The sequence below is a fragment of the Myotis myotis genome, unplaced genomic scaffold, assembly GCF_014108235.1.
Source record: "Myotis myotis isolate mMyoMyo1 unplaced genomic scaffold, mMyoMyo1.p scaffold_m19_p_6, whole genome shotgun sequence".
Taxonomy (NCBI): Eukaryota; Metazoa; Chordata; class Mammalia; order Chiroptera; family Vespertilionidae; genus Myotis; species Myotis myotis.
Genome location: NW_023416368.1, coordinates 52,556,712 through 52,584,191, shown reverse-complemented (window position 1 = coordinate 52,584,191; position 27,480 = coordinate 52,556,712). Strand labels below are relative to the sequence as shown.

At 40.4% G+C, this 27,480-nt stretch overlaps 1 protein-coding gene across 2 annotated transcripts in view; it reads right to left on the bottom strand.

Annotated features, from left to right (window-relative positions):
• Positions 1 to 4,419: 4,419 nt before the first annotated feature.
• Positions 4,420 to 27,480, bottom strand: part of SMAD1 (SMAD family member 1) — a 68,721-nt gene continuing 45,660 nt past the window's right edge. For both annotated transcript variants that reach the window (XM_036312986.1, XM_036312987.1), the window contains exons 3-7: positions 20,960 to 21,217; positions 18,309 to 18,425; positions 14,900 to 15,121; positions 8,923 to 9,179; positions 4,420 to 5,801 (exon numbers count right to left, since the gene is read on the bottom strand). In XM_036312986.1, the coding sequence (XP_036168879.1) occupies positions 5,658 to 5,801; positions 8,923 to 9,179; positions 14,900 to 15,121; positions 18,309 to 18,425; positions 20,960 to 21,217 (998 nt within the window). In that variant the 3' untranslated portion in view covers positions 4,420 to 5,657. The remainder of the gene's footprint in view (positions 5,802 to 8,922; positions 9,180 to 14,899; positions 15,122 to 18,308; positions 18,426 to 20,959; positions 21,218 to 27,480) is intronic.

The window sequence follows — 27,480 nt, the reverse complement described above, 5'->3', positions numbered from 1 at the left end:
ACCATAAAATTATTTTCGTTGCTACTTCATAAATGTAATGTTGCTACTGTCATGAATCGTAATGTAAATATCTGATATGCAGGATGGTCTTAGGCGACCCCTCTGAAAGGGTCGTTCGACCCCCAAAGGGGCCGCAGCCCACAGGTTGAGAACTGCTGCGCTAGACTATGCCATTCATTCATTCATTATGTATGGAGTGCCTACTATGGGTTAAGTACTATCTGGTGATGTAATGATGAGCAAACCCACAACTCCTCTTAGCCTACTTCTTTGTTCCTTGATTCTTCTCCCCTCCAATGAATAACCTTCACACCTCTGCACCATATCAGCACCCTTCATGGAGGGTCTTGGCTCAGGACTTATTGTCTTTGAGAATTCGAAATTTCTCTGAGTGAAGTAAAGAGAGAAGGCTTGGGTCATTCACATTGAATGTGCTCTTTGCTCTCATCTCAGCTTCCCTGCAACTCCTGTTTGGCTTCTTGTCCTTAGTTCATGTCTTAGTCTCAACCACATAGACCTACATTCCAATGATGATCGTTAGTCCCCTAGGATTTCCTCAGGACTGTGTTGTTAATCCTCAACTCTAGAAATTTTACATTCTTTTTCTCTGATCCTGACCCCAAATCCCAGAGCCATTACAAAACCATGTAGATTGGGCCTATTTGGAGGCCATGTCACCCACCTCAGCCGTGTTACTGATGCTCTCCACAATTCTCCAGCCTATTGCTAGTTGGCTCTTCTCTTCCCAGCAATAGCTTTGACCTTTCCATTGTCCCCAGCCCAGCCTCAGTCCCCTTTTAGTGGATGACCTCACTCCGGAAGCACACTTCATCTTTGTTCTGACACCGCCTTCCTTCACATCCACTTCTCTCTCCACAATCCATGCTCTCTATTTCCTCCTCACCAAGACTTCCTAATGACCAAGTGTAAACCTTTCCTAAATTCTCATCCTTTTCAATCCCATACTGCTCACCTTGTTCGTTAAGCCCCTTGTTAAAACTCTCCCCTTAGCGTCTGTGGTTCCTTCCTATGTTGTTAGCTGCTCTTTGCTCCTTATCCTAGAGGCCTGGTGCAGGAAATTCGTGCATGGGGGGGGGGGGGAGGGTCCCCTCAGCCCAGCCTGCACCCTCTCCAATCCAGGACCCCTTGGGCGATGTCTGCCTGCTGGTTTAGGCCCTGAGATTGGGCCTAACCTGGCATTTGGACATCCCTCTCACAATCCTGGACCACTGTCTCCTAACCGCTCACCTGCCTGCTGGCCTGATCATCCCTCACTGCCTCTGTGTGCCAGTTTGATCGCCCCTAGCTCCCCCCCCATGCCAGCCTGGTCACCCCTAACTGCCCCCTGCTGCTGGCCAGGTCATCCCCAATTGCCCCCCCTGCCAGCCTAATTGCCCCCAACTGCCCCCCCTGCTAGCTTGGTCACCCCCAACTGCACCCCCCCCCACCGGCCTGGTTACCCCTAACTGCCCTCCCTGATGGCCTGGTCGCCCCCAACTGTCCCTCCCAACCCCCCCGCTGGCCTGGTCGCCCCACACAGCCTGCTTCTTCAGTTGTTTGTCATTCCTCACTAACCTCCCTGCCAGCCTGGTCGCCCCATGCAGCCTGCTTGTTCAGTCATTTGGTTGTCCCTCACTAACTCCACTGCCAGCCTGCTCGTAGGCAGCCATCTTGTGAGGGTGTGATGGTTAATTTGCATATTACAGCTTTATTATATAGGATGTGTGCCTCACTGTCCATTCTCTCCTGGACCCTGCACTGTTTGATCCCCGGGTGACCTCAAGCATTTCTAGGTTCAGATCTTTAAGACCCAAAATCCTAGGGGGAAAGGAATCCCATTCCTTAGAATAGTATACACAAGATCTTTAATGACCTGGCCTCCACCCGTCCGTTATTTCATTTACCATCATCATTAGTTGCCCAACACTCCAGGTAGACGGCAGTACTGTTCCCAAAGGTGCCAGGCTCTCCCACATTCTGCCTGGTACACATCTTCCCCTTCCCATCCCTTGCCTGTAAGATTCCTAGTTAGCACACTAACCACTAACACTTAGCTCTGAAAAGTCTTCCCTTCCTCTTCTGGTCCAGTTTATGATCCCTTCTGTGCCCTTGCAGACACAGTAGTGTGTCACTGTCTAGTCCAGTGGTTCTCAACCTTCTGGCCCTTTAAATACAGTTCCTCATGTTGTGACCCAACCATAAAATTATTTTCGTTGCTACTTCATAACTGTAATGTTGCTACTGTTATGAATCGTAATGTAAATATCTGATATGCAGGATGGTCTTAGGCAACCCCTGTGAAAGGGTCATTCAACCGCCAAAGGGGTCACAACCCACAGGTTGAGAACCGCTGGGCAGGTCTGAGGATTTCTCACTTTTATCACCTTGCACAGTGGCTGGCATGGGATTGATGCCAACAACTGCTTAACAAACGGAACTACTAAAACTAACCTTTGGACCCGAATTTCCTACAGCACACCAAATATCTACACTAAGTTGTCATAATCACCTAGTTCAAGGATAAACTAATCATAGAGGATTAGTACAGGTGACATTTAATTTCTCCTTTTGGTTTTTCCTGGACTTTAAAAATCTTTAGTAAGCAAGTATTGTTTTGATTAAAAGAAAATTATCTATAGAAATGATCTATATGGAGCTATGTCATAAGTTAGGCTTTATTGCCTCTATTCTCACAGATGAGGAAACAGGTGCAGAAAAGTCATGAAACTTGTTTGAGGTCAACTACTACCAGGTGACAAAGTGAGGCCAGGGTGGCTCTAGAACACTCCACTTCTTATCACCCTGTCATTTCTTAGTTGCTGATAATACATCTGCTATGAAACAGTTCACATTGCTTGGTTTTGTTTGAACTAGCTGCTCTTTTTTTTTCTTTCATATAGTTGCTCTTTTTCATTCCTTTAATTGAAAACTTCCAGATTTAACGGCTTCCTATGGCTGATGACAATGGTCTTCACTAAGATCTTACCAAATATACAAGTAATTGCCTTTGAGCATAAAAGGGCTATTTATGCACCATGCTGCAAGCTCCTAAGGCCCAATCTAGTATGTTTCAATCTACGGGATGATCTTGGGGTTTATCTGGTAGATCTACAAGCTACCAGCATTGCCACATGCAATTAACTGACATAACTATCTCATCAAGGTCGGTGCAATAGCTGTTCACGAGGAAAAGGGTGAGAAATCCTGACCTGAGCTCTTTATTTTCAGACAATTTCCAGTTACACCTTACTGTTAAAGTCCAATAGTCTTAATTTATTGATCCTTCTTTTATTATATCTCACTAATCACTACCATCGAACCAGATCACCTGTACTAGGAATGACGTAGCAGGTAAGCGGAAAAACAGAGTACAGGGGAGGGTTCAAGAAAACAGTGACCCTATACTTACATGCAGCTATATTTCCAAGGTATTTTCACACATATTTTTATTCCAGTAGATCCTCACCTCAACTTTGTGGTAAGAACACAACATCATCTCCATTTTACAGATAAGGAAAATGGAGGTTCACAGCAGGGACACGCATGAATTTGTGTTATAATGTAGGTCTTCTATTCAGGGTTTTCTCCATTTGCACCATGATGTTTTCGGAGACAGTAAGATGCAGTGGACATTTCTGCTGAGTCATAGTTTAGGGAATAAGGGGGGCTGGTAATAATTCTGGGAAAGAGACATAAAAACGTCAAGGGGAACAAATTGCATCTATTTGGCCAAAGAAGAATTGAAGTCTTCAAATCTGCATCCTTTGTAGGCAAACTGTTTAGGGGGGTGAGGTGGAGGATGGGAGAGATAGGATCCCAGGCCAAGCAGATTGCAAAAGTACAGGTCCTCACTTAATGTCAGTAAGTCCTGTGACATCAAGCAAAATGGCACATAATGAACACAATTTTACCAGAGATTAACTGACATAAACAAAAGTTAAGTTCCTACAGCATTGCATCAACATTATAACAAAGTGACATTGAACAAAACAACGTTAAGGACCCACTGTGATCATTTTGATTTGTTGCAGTTTTGGCTCTCATTCCTCCCCAATGTTATGTCCTTTCACAGCCACCTTTTCATCTCACCCGAAGTTTAGAAATTGGGGATACTTTTGGTTGACTGAAGGGCATCCACCAATAATTGCTGCTGCTATAATTCATCAGATAAAAAAGCTTATACATTTAGATTAGGAATTCCGGGTTTTACTAATTTCTCTTTCTTAATTTTTAAAGTTCCACATGTCCTTTCTTTTCTGATTTAAAGCAACTCTGTTCTCTTCATGATTCAATATTCTTGTCTCTATGGAAGTGATTTAGTTTGTTACGTCTAGCAAAGAATCTTTGAGAAAATCCCTCTAAAGAGTAGTGAATCTTATGGATCATAAAATTTAGTGTGTGAAAAAAGGAAACAACAAATTTTTAATCAAAGTAAGCAATAATGACAGGTTTATTTAAAATTTCCAGTAGAGAAAACCCACTAGTTTTGGAATAAAAGTACTCAATGTACGAGAGCATAGTGAATATAAAAGATTAGCAGAAGAAAAATAAAACCAAACATAGTACAAAAAAGTTTTAAAAGTCTAAAATGGATTTAAGCAGGGATGTTCTTTAAATCCTCCAAATAGTTAGCAGAGTTACTAGGTTTGGCAAATAATTCACTTGAGAATTAAAGCCTATTTCTGAATTGTAAACTCCATAAAAACTGTTTATTAAATTCAAGCATTCCATACAATTGGTATTTAAACATTTTTGCCGTCAATTTCAGAATAGCAGGAATTATTCATTTGCTCTCACAATTACATGAATTAACCAGCTGCATAACTGTTTTTTTTGGAGCGAATGAACTAGAAGATGCCAAAAAAAAAAAAAGTAGGATAAAAATCTCTAAAAAATGGAAACACAGCAAAATTCAGATATCAGTTTGTTTCTTTAAAGCAACAAACTGAATTTTTACAGTATATTCTACATCTGTAGTTGTCATTTCCCTCGCCCCCACCCCCTCCAATACTCCTAAAGCCACTAGTCTAATCAATTCTTAGCTTCCAAATATTCTGTACATATATATTTAGCAAAGAGCATATGCCTAACATTATTCTGACAGCAGTATGGTCAGCATACAATTTTAGAAAGATTACTATGTATATCATCAAGATTAACCATTACTTAAAAAAAAAAAAAACCATTACTAAACAAATAGTTTTAAAATATTATGAAAACCCATGAAAAGAAGACTCCACATGGGCTCTAAACCTGATAAAAACACACTCCAGAAAGACTGTTAATGCTAAACTTCTGCCGAACGATGACCTTAAAGTGCCAAACACAAAAGAATCTCTTAGGACCAGTCTTCCAATTGATTTGTCCCTGGCTTGGCCATCTCTCCTTTAACTATACACAAAGTCCTGCTAAAAGTATGCATTTTCGGTGATTTTTACAACAGACTGTTACAATGTAAACTAAACAGATTCTTGATATCAACAGTATGTTACCAAGGTGTTTTGTTGGTGTGTGTTTTAAATTTCTGAATCCAACAATTGGTCACAGAGGTCAAGTATTATCGAGGCTCCTTTGTCAGTTGTCAATCGTGTCTGACTCATCCATCCTTCAAGTACATGCAAGGCTCAAGTTTTCAAGAGGCAGAAGCCTGAGGCCGTTTAAGACACAGACGAAATGGGATTGTGAGGTGAACCCATCTGAGTGAGAACTTTATCCAGCCACTGGAGGGGGCCATGCAGGTGGATCTCAATCCAGCAGGGGGTGCTAGTAACATCTTGGCGGTGGTATTCTGCTCCCCAACCCTAGAAACGAACATGTAGGAGGTCATTTAACTTGCTTAACTCAGTGGTTAAACTTATTAAGTAAAAAGAGCTCACATAATCAGACATAAAAATATGGATGCTTTCCACAAGACGAATGCTTGGGCGCATACACACACACACAATTTGGCAGGCGCTTTCAGGGAATGGGTGTGTTCCCAGCTCCCCAAAGCCCATCCATGGATTCTGGATTAATAAGTCTTGGTCTTGGGGAATAAAAGTTTTAGAATACATTATAAGGCTGTTTTAATAGTGTTAAATTTTCATTTTCATTGCCCATTCTGTTACTAATAGTATTGTAATAGATATTATTAAATTCTCACTTTATCGCCAAAAAAAATAAGGAAGAAGGAAGTATGTGAGACAGACTGACAGTCTGTTCCTTCTTATCCAACCACTGGAAGTCCGCCTATGGACACAGGGCTCTTGAACTTTTAATCTCTAAGCAAAACTGGCAGGAGTACGTAAGTATCCAAAAGCTATTGTTGAAACCTAATCATTGCCTTGAATCTATGGATTCCGTTTTCATTTGCACAGGAAGGGAGCTTGCCAGGTATCTTCAGGATTGCGGAATCAGGACACTAAGGCTGCAAAGAAGAAAGTCACTGTGCAGAAGGGAAAAGTAATTTTGCTATTGCAATGATGAGGAACTCACTGGTGTGGTAGCCAATGGAATATGACGTTCTGATAAACCCTGGTTTCATGCGGAATAGCAGAATAGACTGGGTTCTATCTTTGAAGGTGGGACTAGATCTTACTTATCTTCTATCTCAAACATCCACTGAGTGATTGGCACAAAGCAAAAGCCCTAGAGAAGTACCTGTTCACCTGAGTGGACTTGGATTTTTCAGATAGGGGGAGTTTACTGTGCAAATAATTTATAAAATATATGTTTTGTATTAAAGTCCAAAACTGATCACCTTAAAAACAGTACAAGACTGGCTATTAATATTAGTAAAATGTTCTATATTGTTCCCCTAAGATGCGAAGTGTGAGAGGGCAAAGTTGCGGTCTTTATGATAAAGAACAAGGTAGTGAACATTTTTTGTTGCTAATATATAAGCCGCTGCCCTTTATCATGTCAGCAGGAGTTTTAAAACAAGATTTATTTATCCTTAACTCTCCAAATCCAGACTCCCCGTTATGTCCATTATATCTTATATAACTCTCCATTCCAGCACTGACCACGTTATAATTAAACATACACTAGGCCATAAGCATCTTGAAGCTAGAGATTTTAGGTACTTTTCCATCTCTGTGTTAATTCTCTGGAAAAGTGTTCAAAGTATTTGCTAAATGAATAAATTCTAATATATTTTTAATGCATATCCTTGTGTTTTAACACTTTTTATTAGTGTAAAGGTTGTTTTGACGTGTGTAAAAGTAAATAATTAAAAATGTGTAAAAGTAAAATAATTAAAATTGATTGGGTAATCAACATGAAATGAATTTGAGGAAAAAGTCAATTGAGCAAGAGAGTCAGAAATTCTTGTAGAGTGGTCCTTCAGTAATAACAGACTCACCCAGGGACCTCACAATGACTACCACAATGCCTGACTCCATGCACCCATTTTAAAGATGAGGACTATGAAGATCAGAAAAAAAATCCCTGTGCCTGAACCACATCGTTAAAATGGCAGACTGAGCTAGAACTTGGATCGCATCCTCTTGAGGGATTCTTTCCTCTTTACCAACAAAAACAGCAAACGAAAAGCACTGTCCTCATTTTAAAATTCATTTTAGCCAAAATCAAAGTCAAAAATTAAATATTAATGTTAACAGTGGACAAGGAAGGTCTTTGTAGTCACATAGGTATAAAACATATAGGTAAACTTCTTCAAAAGGTAAAAAAAAACCCTCTTTTAATATTAAAAAGGTACCAGACTCAGCAATGAAGTGCTGTGGAATTACGTTTCGAGAAAAACAACACCAAGAGAACACACTGAAAATCTGCTAATATAACTCAAAGAAGTAGGAAAAAAAAGATACTTGGGGACGGATATCTGTGATCCACAAGATGATTAACACAGTTTCCCAAATTGCCCTCTGTAATAAACACATTACAGAACAGGTTTAACAACAAGTCAGATGAGCTTCTGAAGAGAGGACATGAAAGGTGGTTGCCTCGCCCAAATATATAATTAATTTTGTTTCTCAAGGTAACAGAGGATAAAAAGTTACCTTTGAGAATTCAGCAACAAGGCAGTCAGTCACTAGAATAAGTTACTGACTCATGAAACTGAATCAGATACTTAAATGTTTTACATTTCAATGGCATCTTAAAATTTTTTTATTTCTTAGAGGTAAAAGAGGAGGCAGCAAGGAGATCAATTATTGTGAGCAAAATCCCTCACCTTCTCCGGCCTCCTACCTTACCATACAGTCTTAGAGCCAAGGCATCTATTTATCTTTGGGCAAAGGCCTTATTAACTTTTGAATTAAAAGAAAATTCATAGGGTTTACTGGAACCACTAAAAATACTGACCAACTGAAAATAAACCCCAGTGTGATGAACCTTTATTTTTACAAAAACACTGCTTGCTTATTGTTAAAACAAAAGCAAGAGGTGTTACCATCATAAAAAACATAGAATGAAAAGTAAAGGAAGGGGGTGTGTTGACTGAATTGATCTTATAAGACAACCAAGCATTTAAACTATGTATCTTAAGTATAATACATAACCTACTAATGGTATTACCATAGCTAAGATAGCGCTATTCAAGTAAGGGAAAGGCATTAAAGCCTGCTACTATTGACATGTAACACACACACTCATATAATCCAATGATACTGGAAGTCCTCTATTAATGTTCTGTGACTTTAAGTGAAATGACCAATTTTTCATAGGGTAACTGATATAAACAAGAGTTAAGTTTCTATGGTGTCTTGTCAATACCGCAACAAAATTACGTTGAATGAAATGACATTATTCGAGGACCTGCTATATTCTCCTAATAACTGACATCCTTGTTTAAGTTTACAAATGCCTAGCTAACAAGCTGGCCTCCACGGACATGTATGGAGAAGAGACAGATTGATATACTGGGAGAAAGCACAGCACAGGTGTGTTAAACCCCCACCGGAGGAATCAGGGCTCACGCACCTTCACAAAGCTCATGCGTATAGTACACATTTTCGTGAGCTCGTAGACGGTCTCGAAGCCATGGTTCACAGACTGTGCCAACAACTGAGCAAACTCCTGGTTATTAAAAATTTTCAAACTGCACCCGCTTGGGATCTTGCACACAGTAGTGGGATGAAATCCGTGATGGTAGTTGCAGTTCCGGCTTTGCACAAAGATGCTACTGTCGCTGAGGCACTCGGCATACACCTCCCCTCCAACATAGTAAAGGTGGACTCCTGTGGGAAGACAGAGCACGGAGTCAGCTATTACAGCTGAAAAGCATGTGAGTTTATGCAACATATGAATATAGATGGATCTGAACTTTGGCTAATTAGGTAAATAGATATTCTCCCCAAGTCTTGCACAATTGATAGAATCTTAGTTAACTGTATTAGTCAACATAGTGCCTATCTGTCAACATGCATGTTTAGGTTTCTAAGGAAAAAAATATAACAAAGTCTCTTAAAACTCCGTAAGAGAGTGCAGCAATTTCATTCTGGTAAGTGTTTAATGCCCTGTGTGGCCACGGACTGAAAGCAATTCCTGCTTTAAAAATACAGCACAATAAAGCTGGACTTTATTAAGGGATCCTGCACAGATTCACCACACCAGCTTGTTAGCATTTATTTTGCAGCTGAACTGTTTGAAAGTGTTTAGGGCAGGAGAAGGGAGGATCGAGACGCAAAAGAACTAGGAAACCACAGGTGGAGGAAGTATGGCTGAGAGCTGTCAGAGGTAAGGTCCCGGAAAAAAAGCACACACTAGAAAAATAATCCAAACTGTGTGCAATCTGATCTCACTGAACTACCATCTGCTCTGAACCTTTTCCTGTGAGATCCAGAGTGCCAGGAGTGTAGGAAATTGATCTTACCCAGCCTTTAAAAAAAGGGAAGGGGGAAAAAACCATTCTGACGAAGCCCCACACCAGTTAGGAAGATTATTACAGGCCACCCAGAGAACAGGGTCCCATCCCATGTGGCTTCAAGTGATCTCGCTACCTTGCAGGTAACTCTGGCATGGTTTAGTCAATGCTACAACCACCGTCTCACAGGAAATATTATGTGCTGTGTGTACGTGTGCACACAACGGCTAAGACTTCTGCAGCAATTCAATAGTGGCTGGAGCAAAAGCCCATTTTTCTGTCTGATCTAGAGAAAATTTAAGGGCGTGTTCTGTGTTTTTTTGTTTGTTTTTACTTTTTCCCTTAATTATAAAAGTGACAAATATTCATCTTAGAAAATTTAGAAAGTGAGACAAAATATAAAGCAGACAATAGTTTCCTTTCTTTAGTGACCCAGAGGCAAGAATTGTTAACAGTGTGACACACTGTATGAGGTTTTAAGGATCATTAAACTTTCTTTGCAAACATCTGAAATATCTACATGACTGTAGGGATACAACATTTATTTAACGATTCTCCCATTACTGGACCATTGTGTTCACACTAATTTTCTGCTATTATAAGAATGCTATGATAAATGTCTCTGGATCATTTTTTTATAATACCCTTAGGAGAGAATCCTAGAAGTTAAATCATTGGATTAAACACTTTTGATTCACTCTGCCAAATGAGTTTCCAGGATGCTTCCATCAATTTACACCCTGCTCACCAGCTGTGTATGGTACCTTTCTCGTCTCACCCGTACCAGTACTGAGTCTGAGTTTAAAACAAAACAAAGCTTCCCTAATTAAGAGCTGAAAAACAATACTGTTTTAATTTATACGTGAGGCTGATATGATGATTTCATATGTTTATTAGCCACTTGTGTTTCTCTTATGAATTTACTGTTCATATTTCTCACCTATTTATCCTGCTGGGGCTCTAGGGTTTTTATTTATTATGAACTGCACATATATTTTAATTGTTTCCCCATTAGTCCTTTGCCTTTTAATTTTGTCTATGTATTTTTTTTTAACCTACAGAAGTTTGAAGTCTTTAAGTAGTCAAACCCCTTGTGGTCTTTTCTGTTGCTTTAAATGCTTAGAAAATTTCTCTCTCTCTGATCCAATACATTTTCTCCTAACTTTTTAATAGTCTGTCTTTTTTTTAAAAAAGTTCAGCGCATTAATCTATTTGCATATATGGAATGAGGTCAGGGTTTCTCCCCCGAGCCTCACCCCAAAGCTAGCATTGTTACTGCAGGCCCATTAGAAGAATACTCAACTGATCTTATCATACATTAAATTTTAAAATACTGTGTAGTCTGAGTTTAATTTATTCCACTGTTTTGTCTACACACTGATTTAATTGTAGTTTCATAATGTTTTATTAACCCTAACATCAAGTATATTTTCTTTACTCTCCCACTAAAAAAAAAAAAAATTGGCTATTTTCACTTGTTTATAATATTCAGAAAACATTTTCCAACTTTCAAAAAACACTACATTGTGATTCTGAAATGGATTGTCTTAAAGTATAGGAAGAATGAATATCCTCAAAATATTTTCACAATATTAGGCCTTTTCTTTAAGGAACACAGAATGCCTATTTATTTATTCAAATTTTCTTTCTCTTGCAATAACATTTGATTTTCTTAACATAAATCTTATATATTGCTGGTTCAGATTATTCCAAAAAAATGTGTGTTTTCTGTTGTTATTGGGAAGTCATTCCCCCCTCTAGCGTATTTTCTAACTGATTATTGTCAGATTAAAGGAAACTGACATATAATTTCTAAAAACAGATTTATTGGAAGTTTCTAAATAAACAATCATATCATTTGAATTGACACAATGACCATAAGTAATACTGACATATGGGCGAAGGAGGAAAGGGACTCAGAAACTTATGGTTCAAGTGGAAATTAATAAAAGCTTCCTGGAAAGTAAATTAGCAAAGTACATCGAGTTTATGACCTACTAATTTCACTTCAAGAATTTATCCCCCCCAAAATCTATCCTAAGAATATCAGCAACCAATTAATTAATCATATCATCTGCAAATAATGATCATTTTGGCCTACTGCCATTATCTGTAATTCCACAATAGTCAAGGCATCTGGAACAATTTTATATAACAGCATTCCCAGAATTCTCATCTTCTTCCTAATTTTTAATAGGAATGTCCCAGAGTACAATGGCTTTTTACTACTTTGGGGCAATGGCCAACTTTAGAACGTAATGAAAACTATGTCCCTCTATCCCAAATGTGTGCAAAATTGTGTTTATCTGCAATCTCAGGGGTTTACAGCCATAGAAAGGTATTTGTATGCTAAGTTCTAGCATTTCATCTTTACATGTGTAGCTTAGGGTTCCGCCCCCTTTAATCAGGTTAAGGAACTATCTATCCATTCCTGCTTTGAGAGTTGTTGCTTTTTTTTTTTTTTCCTTAGGATTGAATGTTAAACTTTATTTCAAATGTCTTTTAAACATCAATTAAATAACCTTTTAATTTGATCCACTGTTCTAAATTTCATAGGTCATTTAAAAAAACCTTTACTCTGGAAATAATTTCAAACACACAGAAATAGGAAAACAGATCAAAGCCATATAGCCATCATCCAGATTTATCTATTGTGACAATTTACTCCACATGCTTTATCATCTGTACATCCCTCTATTCTATTCTTCTATACACACCTACTCATACATACATGCATACATACATATACATATATATATATATTCTAGCACGGGACTATTTTAGATTGATATTTATACATAGAATAAGGCAAAAGTAGGTTTACAGTTGTGAGTACCGGAGTTTATTCTTGTATTATTATTTTTTAACTAGAAGCCCTTTGCACAAAGATTCGCGCAATAGGCCTTCCTTCCCCTGGCTGCCGGCACAGGTTTTACTCTGGCACCTGGGACCCAGGCCTTCAGTCTGGCCGCAGCAGAGAAGCCAAGCCTCTTCAGTCTTCAGTCTTTGCTCCGCGCCTGCATATGCAAATTAACCACCATCTTTATTGGGTTAATTTGCATAGTCACTCTGATTGGCTGGTGGGCATAGCAGAGTGACACCAATTTGCAGGTTTCTCTTTTATTAGTGTAGATTATGGCTGTATTTAATTGTATTACCATGGTAAACCTACTTTTGCCGCACTGTGTGTGTGTGTGTGTGTGTGTGTGTGTAAATAAAATTTCGTCCTGAGCCATTTATTTCATCATGGCCCTTTACTCCTAAATACTTCAGTGTGCATTCCCAAGCCTAGGGATATTCTTCTACACAGGCACCATGCATTAGCAATGCCAGCACATTTAACATTGATATAATACTTTAATCTACCACTCTTATTCCAATTTTGCCTGTTGATCCCCATAATGTCCTTTATAATATGTTTTCCCTGGATGGTACAGGATCACATCCAGGGTCAGGTTATAACACTGAGCTATCGTATCCCTTTAGCCTCCTTTAATTTGGAACATTCTCACACCTTCGTCTTTTGACATTGATATTCTGGGAGAATACAGTCCCTCCTCACCCTTTTGAACAGGATGCTCCTTATTTGGGGTTTGTCTGACATTTCCTGATTATTAGGTGCAGATTTGCATTCTCAGCTGGAACTCGGCATAGGTGATGTTTCCTTCTCAGGGCACCACATCTGGAGGTATAGGATACCCATCTGTCTCTCACTGGTGATGATCATTCTGATCTCCCAGTCAAGATGTTGTCCAATTCCTCCACTGCGTAATCACTGATCTTTATTCTCCCTTGAAACGAATGGGCTGTCTGTGAGGAGACACTTTAAGACCATGCACAGATCCTGATTCTCATTTTAAAATTCTCTCTATTTTTAGGATCCATGGATGAGTGTTGCCTGATGGCTACCACATGATGACGGTCCAACTCTAGCACTCAGTCTACATTTACCAGTCAGCCTTCCCCATTCATTTATCGATTCATTACTAGCATGGATTTCTGGATTGCTGTTGCTTTTCAGTGGTTTGAAACTCATTACTTAGTTATTTTGGTGCTTAAATTATCCTAGAGTTGGCTCCCATGCCATGCGCCCATCATTTTCATAAGCATTTCTTTACTTTCTGACACAACAGAATGTTCCAGGCTCACTTGGTGCCTGTCTGTCCCAGCCTTGGAGTCAGCCCTTTCTCCAAGGAGCCCTGGTTCCTCTGAGTGGGAAATAGTGTTAGAGGTGTCTCACTAGACGTGTTTATGGTTCCTGGGTATCTTAGCCTGTTGGCCCTTTCAGCAGACAGGTCAGAAACTACCTGCATGTACAGATGCATCTATATCTGCGCGCGCGCACACACGCACACACACACACACACACACACACACACATGAGATCATAAACATGTATGAACACACACATACACACATAACTAAAATCATGATTTCACACTGATACTTCCACAGGGTTCGTTTCTTTGCTGTCCTCCACACGTGTATGTCTCTTATTTCCCAGTGAAAACCCAGGCTCCCCACATCACACATTCCGTATCAATCTTACAATCGAATCCGAAAGTTTCAGAACTGTTTCATTCATATTGCTACTAAATAATCAAGTCTACTACAAACAGTTCAGGGTTTGCTTACAATCACGCTACCCTACCTGGCCCAGACTGAGGATAGATAGCAAGGTACTATCCATTCCTAAATTGTTTGGGATTATTTCACTCTTTTTATTTCCTCAGTGAGTTACGGTATTTGTCTGACATACATTAGGTTTACTTATTTTAATCTGCTTTTCGTTTCAGGTGGTAAGTAATTGTTTAACAGCAATCCTATTCTGCAGCAAAACACAAGATAGACCAGGGCTCCCGAACAGCAAATCACTGTTTCTGCTAATGACGACTAATTATTACGCGTGGGTCGGCCACAGAAATCGCTGACTGGAAGGTGGACTTCCTGGTAATGAGCATTGGGAAAATATTTACAAACTGAAGCAAGTACACATTATCTGGCGTTGCTACACTAGTTTTGCTACAGGAAAGACTCAGAGGCTCTGGGGGGACAGGAACACAACAGACAAAAGAGGTGAAAGTGGAAACTCACCTTTTCCAATGTGCCGCCTCGTGTTTTCAATAGTGGAATTCCGATTAACGTTGGAGAGCAGCCCAAGGCAGAAACGGTTCTTATTGTTGGAAGGGTCGGTGAAACCGTCCACCAACACACTGGTGGAGGAGGCATGGAACGCTTCTCCCACGCGGTTATTGAGCTCATAATAGACAATAGAGCACCAGTGTTTTGGCTCCTCATACGCAACTGCCTGAACATCTGTAAGAGAGAAAAGCTCCTAGTGAATCACGGTGGGTGCCCTGGGCTCGAAAAACTGAAACTGTGTTGTAACATTGGCTCAGGACCAATGGAGAAGCAACTGCTATTTTAGGGTATGGAGTGTACCTATGATGTCTTAGTATTCCTTACTAGGTGCAACATTGTCCTTTCATTGGAAAATAATTTTCTCTAATTACTATTGGATAACCAAAATGCCAGCTAGGCAAGCATACCCACAGCGTGTGCGGAACACTCACAATATGCTCTGTGATATGCCAAAATGGAAATTACCCCCATTACAGACCCTGGCTCACCATCTAAAGAAAGGCAACAAGTGGTAAGTGAGCTGAAAAAAAAACAAGGGGGAAGAGAACAATAGAGGATGGGAAATATGCCAAAGGTGCTGGCACGGAAAGGAATTACTTTCAACCAAGCCTTAGCATGCCGATGCTTTTCCAGAGCAATGAAAATCAGTTTCTAATTATTGATAAGAAGTTCCTTTACTTCACGTTAAGTTGCCAATAACCATCACAGCTACAGCTCTGCTCCAGTCCTCAGACTCAGGAAGAAATCGTGCCAGCTGGCCAACTCGCACAGAATGAATCATATCTCTCTCATCCAGATTTCATGCTAACTTCCTTATATTTGCTTTAAGTCATGCAGAGCAGGTGTGTTTTGTCTCTCCATTCCCAGAATGGGCCAACAATGGAAATTACCCAACTTTACTGACAGGATGCAGCTTGTTAAGTCAAATCTCTTAAGACTCACAAATCTCCAAACAGAACATGCTTCTAAATATTTGCAACTAGAAGGTTCTAAAGATAAGTTCCTTCTGTAGTAAAACCTCTTATACCACTGCATTAGAGATTCCAGGAATACAAACCAGATATAGCCAGCATGCCAGTACGTAACGATCTGAGGTTTATGGTCTTGAATATATAATCATTAAAAAAAAGGAAAGAAAATCCGAATTGGAGGCAAGTACTTCTGTGTTCTTAACATCAACCTCCATAATATTAAAATGCACTTTACTTTAGAATTCGGTACAGAAAACAAGGAAAATGATCGTTAAGAAACCACTCAGCCACAGAAAAGAGGAAATACTGCCATTTGCGACAACATGGATGGATCTTGAGAATATCATGCTAAAGCAAAATAAATCAGACAAAAAAAGCTAAAAACCATATGACTTCACTCTTGTGCGATATAAAACTGAAAGCAACAAATGAACAAACAAGAAAAGCAAAAACTCATAGACACAGACAAAACAGTACACTTGAAATCTATATAATTTTATTAACCAATGTCACCCCAATAAATTTAGTAAAAAAGAAAAGAAAACCACACAAACATTAACTGCTTTATACACTGAAGCGGGTGAGCTGAAAACATGCTTGCTAAGCAATTATCCCTTGTCAATTTGCTATATTTCAAAGAGCAAAAGTCTAGTGATTTACAAGTGTCAAATCTTAAACAGGGCTGCAACATCATTAACAGGATGCTTTATCAACTATCAGTGTTGTTCAAAATACGTTCATCTAGGTTGGAGGTTGACGATTTTTTTTTTCTATAAAAGGCCAGAAAAGTTTTGTAAGCCACGTGGTCTCTATGGCAACTACTCAACAGTACCCTAGTAGTGCAACAGCAGCAACAGATAATAAGAAATGAATGAACACAGTGTGTCCTAATAAAACTTTATTTATAAAAACAGGAAGAGTCTGAATTAACCTGGAGACTGTAGTGTACTGACTCCTGCTCTAGGAAAACCACTCCAAATTAAACAACAGCAACAAAAAAGGCCAACGTTCCTTCCTCATGAAAAAATTAACTAGAAACTTATTCTAATGGAGAAAATGTTTAAAGCTATTTAAAGGAAAAATTTTTAAAACAATTTAAAGGTCAATTTCCTGAAATCAGACATTTTAGACTTAACAATAATATTTACAGGTCAGCATGCTCATAACTGTATATGCCATCCTTTCCTGCAATCCTGATCCCCAAATAAAAATCCCAAAGATGTGTGAGACAGGAGTTCTTTTCTCCAACCAGAACCTTTGTTGGCTCATAACCATATGTTTGAGAGGATGTTCTAGAGATCATCAGAGCCAACAAAAAAGGTGTACATTCCAGTTTATCACACTGCATATCTAAGAAAGGGTGAGTTTACCATCAAATTTTAAGGACTTCAAAAATACAAGCAAGTCTGACAAAGTGTGAGGTGTCCTCAATTTTAATTATAAAGTTGATGAGAATGACCTAAGACATATCTAGTCATCGAATTGCATTTCAACTCCAATGTGTGTAAGGTCTGCACAAATTCGATGGCCCAGGCCATGTGCCGAGTGCACCTGTGCAGCACTGTCCTCCATGAGAGGTTGTGGGAGCAGCTTTACTCAACGGCGTGGCCGTGACTTCTTACCGATGCTCAGAGACTTTCCCAGCACTCATTTACCCGGGCTCCCTGCTCCCTTAAGCCACTTGGCACTGCAGCCCTGGAGGAAGGATGGCGTCCTCCCCTATGTCATGGCCAAGGAGTATGCAGAGCTGCAAACAGACCCGCCCTCTACTTGAGAGACAAAGAACCTTCGTTCTGCTTAGAGCTCTTCCGGGTGAAGACAGGAAAGACATGCGCCTGAACTTCTTTTAGCAGCGAGGTTAGAAACAAACACAGAAAGCAAGAAAGAAGCGAACGTATGGTTTGTGCCAGCTGCCCTGTGCATGGAGGGAGGAGGGAGGGGGCTGGAAAATAGAGGGGGTTGATCACTATCTATCCCAGCTACAGAAGAACCTTCTTCTCCAAAGCCTTGTGACATGAACTCCTAGTTTTGGAAATCACCCGTGGAAACTCCACTTCGGTTATTGTTATGATCATCATTTCTCAATGCCCCTTTGTCCTTTACTTAAAAATACTCTTTTTTCTTCACCACTTCGGAATTACTAAGTATGGAAGCTCTAAACATGACTGCTCAATTACACGTCGGCCTTCATTAGTTAAATCAGTGTGTTTGTTCTTCACAGCAAAGACTTACCTGTAACCCAAGGAACTGTTTCTGCAGAGCCTCTTATTGTGCTCTGTCTTCCTCAAATAGCTATCTTTTTAAAGACTAATGCAATTTTGTGAGAGAAAGCCACATTTGGGCAGATAAACCTGAGACTCTCAAAAGGGAATCAGCGGCAATTCCTTTACCTCCTCTGTTGATTTCGGGGGGCAGTGAAGGAGCCATCATGTTTGTGTCCATTGGCTGAGAGCCATCCTGGGTCATGGGGTCTTCAGGGGGCAGGTAAGCAGGTGGGGGCGTATCAGCTACAAAGTAAAAAAAGAAAAGAAACAAACAAACAAAAAAAACCCATAATTTTTAAATCCTTAATAAACACACACACTTAAAACATATATATCCTCTTCTGTCCTGAAATTCGTGAGAGATTAAGTTGCTGTTCCCACCACCCTTTCCGAAGACTGGAGGCTCCGGACACTGGACTGCTGTGCACTTTCTGAGGATTGCTACCATCTCGTGATCTTACACAATTTTAGTCAAAACTCAGGGGGAGGAAAAGCACTGAGTGCCAGTCCCGGAAGTGGTCTGCCAGTCTGGGATGGTGCCATTGGAACACACTCGGACGAGCATTTAAACCACCTTGGGTACAACCCACGCTGAGCGGGCCTCTGCCTTTCCTTCGCACTGGTAGATGGAAACCTCTGAAGGCTCTAGAGGACTTCTCAGCGAAAGGGGCTTCAGGGTCTCCTACATGCAACCTGTGGGCCCGTGGGAATCACCACTGAGTTTCATTACTCAACTTTCTGACTGAACTTAATTTTTCAAGACTTTAGGCGACCTGTCAGGACCACCTTCTCCCACCCCCTCAAATAATCACTAATTTTAAAACCCCTAATAGCGGAAGAGGAAACAAATCCGTTTATCACAGCTATCTTTTATTTCAGAATTTACATATATGTTTCCTCTGGAAAGTCATAGCCAACTGGCAAATAAGAGGCAGCAAACAATATTGATTTCGGAAACAAAGACCATCACACAGGTATTCTGTATTCTTAAACAAAGAGCATGGTTTTCCCCAAAACAAGTTACTCCCTGGCTAGCGTGAGCCCATGGAGCACACGGGGCAGAGCAGGGAACAAAGTCTCACCCTAGGGACCCACGCTAACTTAGGTAGGTCCCCTAGACCACTCGGGCAACCCTCAAATGCAAATACTAACTGGGCTCCACTAGAGTTCCGCAGCGATTTCCCAAGACTGACTGTTCCAAGGTTGAATCACAGCACCCAGTGACTTCCCACGGTCCAGCTGTTAACGAGCAAGGGCTCGGAGCACAAAGACAGGGCTGTGGGGACCTTATCCGGCTGCCTTTTTCACCCTTCTCCAGCTTCTTTTAATTCGGCTTCTTCCCTGCACCTGGAACACTGACTTGGCTTCACTTCCAGTCAGGAAGGAAGACAAAGAGCCTCCCCCAAGACCAAAGACAACACATTTCTCCAAACACACAGGTGACACTTCATGGGCAACCCACTGCATCAGCACCACTGAGAGGGACCAGACGCCACCGGTGGTGCCCACCGTCCCCACAAGTGCCTCCTCCACCTCCTCTTCTTCACATTTCCCCTGCTGGGCCTGAGCCTCCGTCCCTCGGCAGCCGGGGAAGAAGTGTACATCCAAGCAATAACCTTCCAGTTTTTCACCCTTGGGCCCACCCCGGTTTGCCACTGCTCAAAAGCCTTCTGAAGTTATCTCCTCCCTATTATCCTGTTCACCACACACAAAGGGTCTGAAAGGGAGTGGATAGAAGTCACCAGATGCTATTAGCTTGATTTTTTAAACTAGTCAATCTCCCACCCTCATCTGAAACAGTTTTGCATTGAAAACCAAGCAAAACAATGCAAAGTAACCAGGCTTAAAATAAAAGGAAGCAATAGATACATAAACTCCAGACAGCAATATTAAGTGTGGACCACTTTTCAATTTTTGAGGACATACCCGCGCTGATGTCGAATTCAAATTTACTTAAAAAAAAAAAAAACATTTCAGTGGCCCAATGAACATGCTTGCCCACTCGTTCATAGAGGTTAAGTATGCAGATGACAAGTATATCTTTATTTCGACTATGTTTCTTGAGGTCTACTGGCAAGAAATTCGTTACTAATCATTTTTGGTCTCTGAGGTGCTGGCTTATTAACCTATTAACTTGACAAACAAAATGTCCTAATTAATCATCTATTCTGATAAATATTACACCATCAGTTAAGTCTGAAAAAGGAGGATAATTGTTTTCTGTCTTTGCTAAGTTAAACAAGCAGATGGTTTCCAGTACATCTGTTGCAATTCCTTTGTTGTTAAAGTATATGTTTCTTGGGATTACATCACCCCTTAAATGAATTTAATTAAGAAGGGGACTGTGATCCCTCAGGAAATATCTTTTCTGAGGCTGCACTTGCAGCAGGGGTTTTTATTCCACGTATGAAATGATGCTGATGGAGCCTGTGTTTCCCCTAAAGCAAATGTGTGCAACACACTATTTTTCTCTTTCTTTTATCAAGAGCAAAGACTGTTAACAATGATGCCACGCCCAGGAAGACGCAGCTGTTTCGAAGCCCTTCAGAATAAAAACACAAAACTTATTTGAGCATCTGTGCCTGACAAATAAAACAAGACATGTGCCTATGACTTAGCGATGAGGTCTTCTTTCAACCAGTCGGGTCCTGAGCCCTGGAGCACAGGGCCATGTACCAGAGCGGACACCCTCTCCCTCCAGGCACACCAGCTTCTCCCCACACTGTGATAACACTGTGGGAACTGCCCACAGAACAGCCCCCAACAGTGCAACCTACCTGGCATCTGAAAAGGGCTTCCTGGGTCAGAGCTGGTGGGAGAATGAGGGTAGGTGCTACTGCTGCTTCCAGGAGAGTTGGGGTAGCTGCTGTTGGGGGAGTGAGGGAACGGGTGGCTGTTGGGCTGCTGGAAAGAATCCGGAAAAGTGGCGTTGAGTGGCATGTGAGGCTCATTTTGTCCTAAGTTGCGGAACTGGGCTAAGAGGCTGTGCTGAGGGTTATATTCACTGTGTCTCGGGACCAGCACTGGAGGAAGAACTGGAAAAAAAAGAAAAAGACGAAAATGAGAATGATGGAAATCGATAACAACATCGCGATAAAGTTGTAGCATAACCTGTACGTAACAAATTATCTGAACCCTGCCCTGCTGCCCACTCGAAAGCGCCATCCAAATGAAAAGCCATTTTTCACTCAGGAACAAATGCGCTAAAAAAAGAAATACTGTCCCTTTAGAATCACTGGAGACTTATGGTGAAGATGAGCGGCAGTGACAGGCTGTCGGGGAAAGTCTGCAAAATACATCCCTGTGGGTTAACAAGGTATGGCTCCCCTATTCTCAACTGTTTCATTTACTAAAAACCAAAGCACAGTTAAGAGCATACATATGTCATCACTGACGAGTCCACTTTATATCCCTGGCTGATAAGATTTGACATTTAAGAGTTAATAATACCTATTAATGATATGAATTATTCACCATACATGTTTTAAATGGACCCAACTCACTTTAAACCAAAAGGAAGTGAATAAAGGTGAGAGGGTAAATACAGTGAACAGTATAAATCCAAATGCCAATGAAGACAGTTAATTGGACAAAATAGGATATTTTGTGGGACAGACTTTAAGTTGTGTCCTCCTAGTTCAGCCGTGGGCAAACTATGGCCTGTTTGAAATGAATAAAACTAAAAAAAAAAAAAAAGACCGTACCCTTTTATGTAATGATGTTTACTTTGAATTTATATTAGTTCACACGAACACTCCATCCATGCTTTTGTCCTGGCCCTCCAGTCCAGTCTAAGAACCCACTGTGGCCCTCGAGTCAAAAAGTTTGCCCGCCCCTATCCTAGTCATAGTCACATGCCACTTAATAGCAGGGAACACTGTAATGGCATGCGCGTTAATATGACCGGCAGCCCAGTAGGTTTGTTTACACCAGCGTCATTACAAACATGTGAGGAATGCGTTTTGCTACCGCATCACAACCACTATGATGTTACTAGGCGACAGGAAGTTTTCATCTCCATTATAATCTTACACTAGAGGCCCAGTGCACGAAATTCATGCGGGGGGGAGGGGGGTTTGGGGGGGGCAAGCGGTCCCTCAGCCCGGCCTGCACCCTCCCGCAGTCCAGGAGCCCTTGGGGGATGTCGGACATCCTTAGCACTGCTATGGAGACGGAGACAGGAGAGGCTCCCAGCTGAGCGCCCCCCCCCCCCCCCCCCCGTGGGAGCACATTGACCACCAGGGGACAGCTCCTGTGTTGAGTGGTTGTTCCACCGTTCGGCTGATGCGCATATTAGCCTTTTCTTATATAGGATATGTGTGGTCTGTTGTTGACCAAGAGTGTTCTGAGGAACATGACTGTACCTTGGGAACATCTTTTCTCTAAGGATCTTAGTGTATTTACCCACTTATCAGTCATCCTATTTACTACCTGGTAGGTTAAAAAAAAAAAAAAGACATTTTATACAATCCACATTTTGCTAGGTGAATACTTAAGGCCAAAACCGTTTGTATAAGTAGAGAAGGAAAGAAAACAAGCCATGCCTCAAAGCTCTGTGTGTGAGGAGCCTAAGGAGTTAATAATTAGCATGGTCGGAAATCTCCAGCAGCAGAGCCCCTACAAGTACAAGGAGAGTCCAGGGGAAGGGCTGGCAAACAGAGCCCTCACCAGGGTTAGAGCCTAGCTTCCTGCCAGGGTCACCAGATGGCTCTCCCCAGTAACAAAGGCCCTTGGAATCCCTGCTGTTCCGTGGCCTTGGCTAGAAAGACAAAAACAACCCATTTGGTAAACTGTATGGGAGGAGAGAGGAAGACATTTAAAATCTGTTATTGTTGCTGGGAGTTAGGATTCAGAATTTATTTTCCCAATGAAACAATACTTAGAGGCTTTAGGAATTAAGTAGATTTTTGAGGGCTATCCAGGGAATTTATCCATAATTTCTAACATTTCTACAAGGGGAAAAAAAGTGCTCTTAACACTTGGATCATCACTTATTCATGAGCTGAAAAATGTTAAAAGTTTCTCATACGCTGTATCTTAAATTTTACATAATCCTGTAGCAATGTGATGTCCCTACTATTGGACCCCTTAGAAACAAACCCTGTTAATATAATAAATAAATGTATTTTCTTTTAAGCACAGTGATGGAATCTGCCCAAACCAAGTCATTAAAAGAATAAGTCCACCTTTTACCTTTCAATAGCCACCTGAAGTGTAATCTACTTTGTTTTGTTGAACAAAAAATTTCCAACAGTCTTAAAGGCTCACCCTACACCAAAAGAAATCTATATTCCAAAATAAACTCATGCTATGAAATAGTCCACTGCCTTTAAATTGTTTATGCAATCAAACATTCTCTTTTTCTTTTAGCTGCTGCAGCTTATGGTAAGTTACCACTTTACAACTTGCCTTGTTTGGTCATCTAGCTATTGCCTCATTTCTGATTGGTACCTTTAAAAGGGGGCAAATATGGCCTCTGTACCCCTCCCTACAAAGGTAGCACCAGACAGCAATTTGAATCAATTCTCCATTTTAACCCTTCAGAGGACCCCTAACCCCCAACACACACACACACACACACACACACACACACACACACACACACACACACCTGCACCCCAAACTGATACTCTGCACAGTGTTCCGGTAACTGCTGTGTGGTGTGCAGTGGTCTGGCTCCCAGGCACAGTGCTATCCTTAGTGGACATTGCTGGTGAGCCTGACCAGCTTTTGCTAATCACTGGGAGAAGTGCGCTACCAGCTACAATAAATTAGCATCCGATGAACTTGACAAGAAAAATAACGTTTTTCCTCACCTCTGACTATTGAGATGATTTTGCCACTGCTGACATAGGTACAGGTATCTTTTAATAAACTTAAAAAATGTATTGATGTATCACACATCTACCCTAAAATGCACAAATCTTCATATAAATGAAATCATACAGACTCATGTATCTAGCTTCTTTGGTTCAGCATTATGTCTGTGAAACCCACCCATGGTGTGTATAGCATCTTATTATGCATATATATTACAATTATTTACTTAGTCCCTCCACCTAACCTCCTCAAAGGATAATCAATTTCATTTTTTTCTGATTTATCCTTCCTTTAAAAAAATAAAATACGTAAATATATGCTTTCTTTCTTTTACTTTTTTTGTTGCTAATCCTCACCTGAGGCCATTTTTCCCCACTGATTTTTAGAGAGAGTGGAAGGGAAGAAGGGGGGGGGGGGAGAGAAACATCAATGTGAAACACATCAATTGGCTTCCTCTCGCATGTGCCCCCCATTGGGGCCATGGATTAAGCCTGCAACCCGGGTGTGTGCCCTTGACCGGTAATCAAACTCAAGACCTTTTGGTGTGCGGGCCAACACTCCAACCACTGAGCACACCAGCCAGGATAAATATATGCTCTCTTATTTCATTTTTATTCCTAAAAATGAAAGTCAGCCTACTATGCTTTTTTTCACTATATCCTAGAATTAACTTCACTTTAATTTATAAAGATCTTCCTCATTTGTCTTTACAGCTAATAACACCATCGTTTATTCAACCAATCTCCCATGGCTGGGCATTTACATATTTTACAATATTTTACCATCAGATATAATACTGCAACGAATAAGCCAGCACATATATATTGTACTGTGCAAGGTGTAGCTCCAGGATAAATTCCTAGACATGGAAATCCTGGGTGAAAGGGTAAATGCAGGTATTATTTTGCTACTGTCGAGTACCCCTTATTAGGGTGGCAGCATTTTGCATTGCCACCAGCAACATATGAGGATGACTTTTTCCCCACAGCTTCCAGAACAGACTATGTTGTCAAGCTTTTGATTTTTTTTGGACACTCTGATGGGTGACAAATGGTATTTTAGTGCAATTTTAATTTACATTTCTCTTAATATGGTGAAAGTTGATAGTTCAGAGGACATTTTAATATCGTGTGTGTGTGTGTGTGTGTGTGTGTGTGTGTGTGTGTGTGTGTGAATTGTCAGCTTGTGTCCTTTGCCCATTTTGGGGTAATTTTTCATTTAAAAATATATATTAGAGATGTCAACCCATGATATATTTATATGTCACAAATACTTTATCAAAACCTGTCTTGATTTTGCTTCTGTGCAAGTTTATTTTTGGGCTGCAAATTTATCAATAATTTATTTTACTGTATGTGGGTTTTGATTCATAGAAAGCTCACTCCTACACCCAGATCGTAAGGAGGAATTCACCCATGTATTCTTGGAGTGCATATAAAGTTTCTTATTTTACTTAGAGCTCTGATCCATTTGGAGTGCAGTTTTATTTATAGTAGGAGGAACAGATCTAATTTCATCTTTTTCCAAATGGCTAGCCAGTTGCCCCAACACCATTAAAAAGCCCATCTTTGTCCCAGTGACTGGAGATACCACTTTTCTCATAAAGTTCCATACATGTTAGGGTCTATTTTTAGGCATTCCATTCCGTTCTATTCTAGTCTGTGCCCCAGTACCGCTCTGTTTTAATTACAGCGGCTTTATAGTATGTTTTAATATAGACAGGGCTAGTCCCCTCTCACAGTTCGTCGTTTTCAATGCTGCATGCTTACTTTTCCATATGAACTTTACTTATCACTTTGTCTACTTTCAGAAAAAAAAGGTATTATTGGTACTTTAATTGGGAACATATTATATTTATACATTACCTTACTAAGAATGAATGTCTTGATTATGTTGAAGTGTCCTAGTCAAGAACTAGGAAGGTCTGCTCAAGACGACTTCTGTGTATTTCAGGAGTGTTCTATAGTTCTGGTCTGTATGAGGTTGTGAGGGCTGCCGTAACAAAATACCACAGACCGAGCGCTTAAACAACAGAAATTTATTTACTCAAAGTTCTGGAGGCTGGAGTTCCGAGGTCAAGGTTTCTCCTGAGGCCTCTCCTCTTGGCTTGCAGATGAGCGCTTTCTGCTGTGTCCTCATAGAGCTTTTTCCCCTAGTGTCTCTCTGTATGTCCGAATCTGCTCTTCTAATAAGAACACCGGTCGGCTTGGATTAGAGCTCACTCCAATGGCCTAATTTTAACTTTTTAAAGGCCCTACCTCCGAATACAGTCACACTCTGAGGTACTTATGACTGGGGCTCCAATATATAAATTGGGGGGAGGGGGAGGGTCACAATTCAATATATAACACTGACCATAGGTTTTAAATTTCTCAAATTTATTCTTAAATGTTTTATCTTTTCTGCTGCTATTTTAAATGGGGTTTTCTCTTCCATTATATCTTCTAATTGGTAATGACATATATGGTTATTGATATTTATGATATTTCTGTTAGCTTTTTATTTCCTACTGCCTGGGTGACTTCTTTTGTTGTCTGAGTTAGTTTTACCTTTGATTCATTAGAGAGCTCTCAAGATAAATGATCATGTCACCAACAAATACAGTTTTAATTTTCCCGTTTCAGTTGTTTTCTCTTGTCTAATTGCATTGGTGAGTACTGCCAATATAATGTTAAAAAGTAGTAAAGATAGTTAACTTCCTTGACTTATTCTTAACCTTGGTGAAAATGCCTCTACTGTTTTCCCATTAAGAAGCTGACTTTAATAGGAGAGAGAAAGGGTGACAGAAGGAGACTTGACTTGGGGTGATGAACACACAATACAATATACAGATGATGTATTATAGAATTTTACTCCTGAAACCTATGCAATTTTATTAACCAATATCAGCCCAATAACTTCAATAAAAAAATTAAAAAAAAAAAAAAAAAGCTGACTTTAGGACTATAAGACTAAGGGTGTGTGTGTGTGTGTGTGTGTGTGTGTGTGTGTGTGTGCGTTTAAGGAAGTATCCACTTGTAATCCCGTTACATATCCATTCAATAGAACACTACTCAGCAACAAAAAGGAATGAAATATTGATTCACACAACATGAATGAAGCTCCAGGTAACATGCTGCAAGAAGGCTGACAAAGAGTGCAAGCTATATGATTTCATGCACATGCAAACCAATGTATGGTGACACAAAACAGACCAGTAGTTTCCTGGGGAAGAGGCCAAGGGCTGGAGGGAGAGACTACAAAGGTGCAGGAGTGAACTTGTGTGGGTGATGAGTATGTCCATGATCTAGGTTATGGTGATGTTTTCAGAGGTATACACCAACACTAACTACACTGGACGTTTTTTTTGTTGTTGTTGTTTTTTTTTTATATTTTATTGATTTTTTACAGAGAGGAAGGGAGAGAGATAGAGAGTTAGAAACATCCATGAGAGAGAAACATCGATCAGCTGCCTCCTGCACATCTCCTACTGGGGATA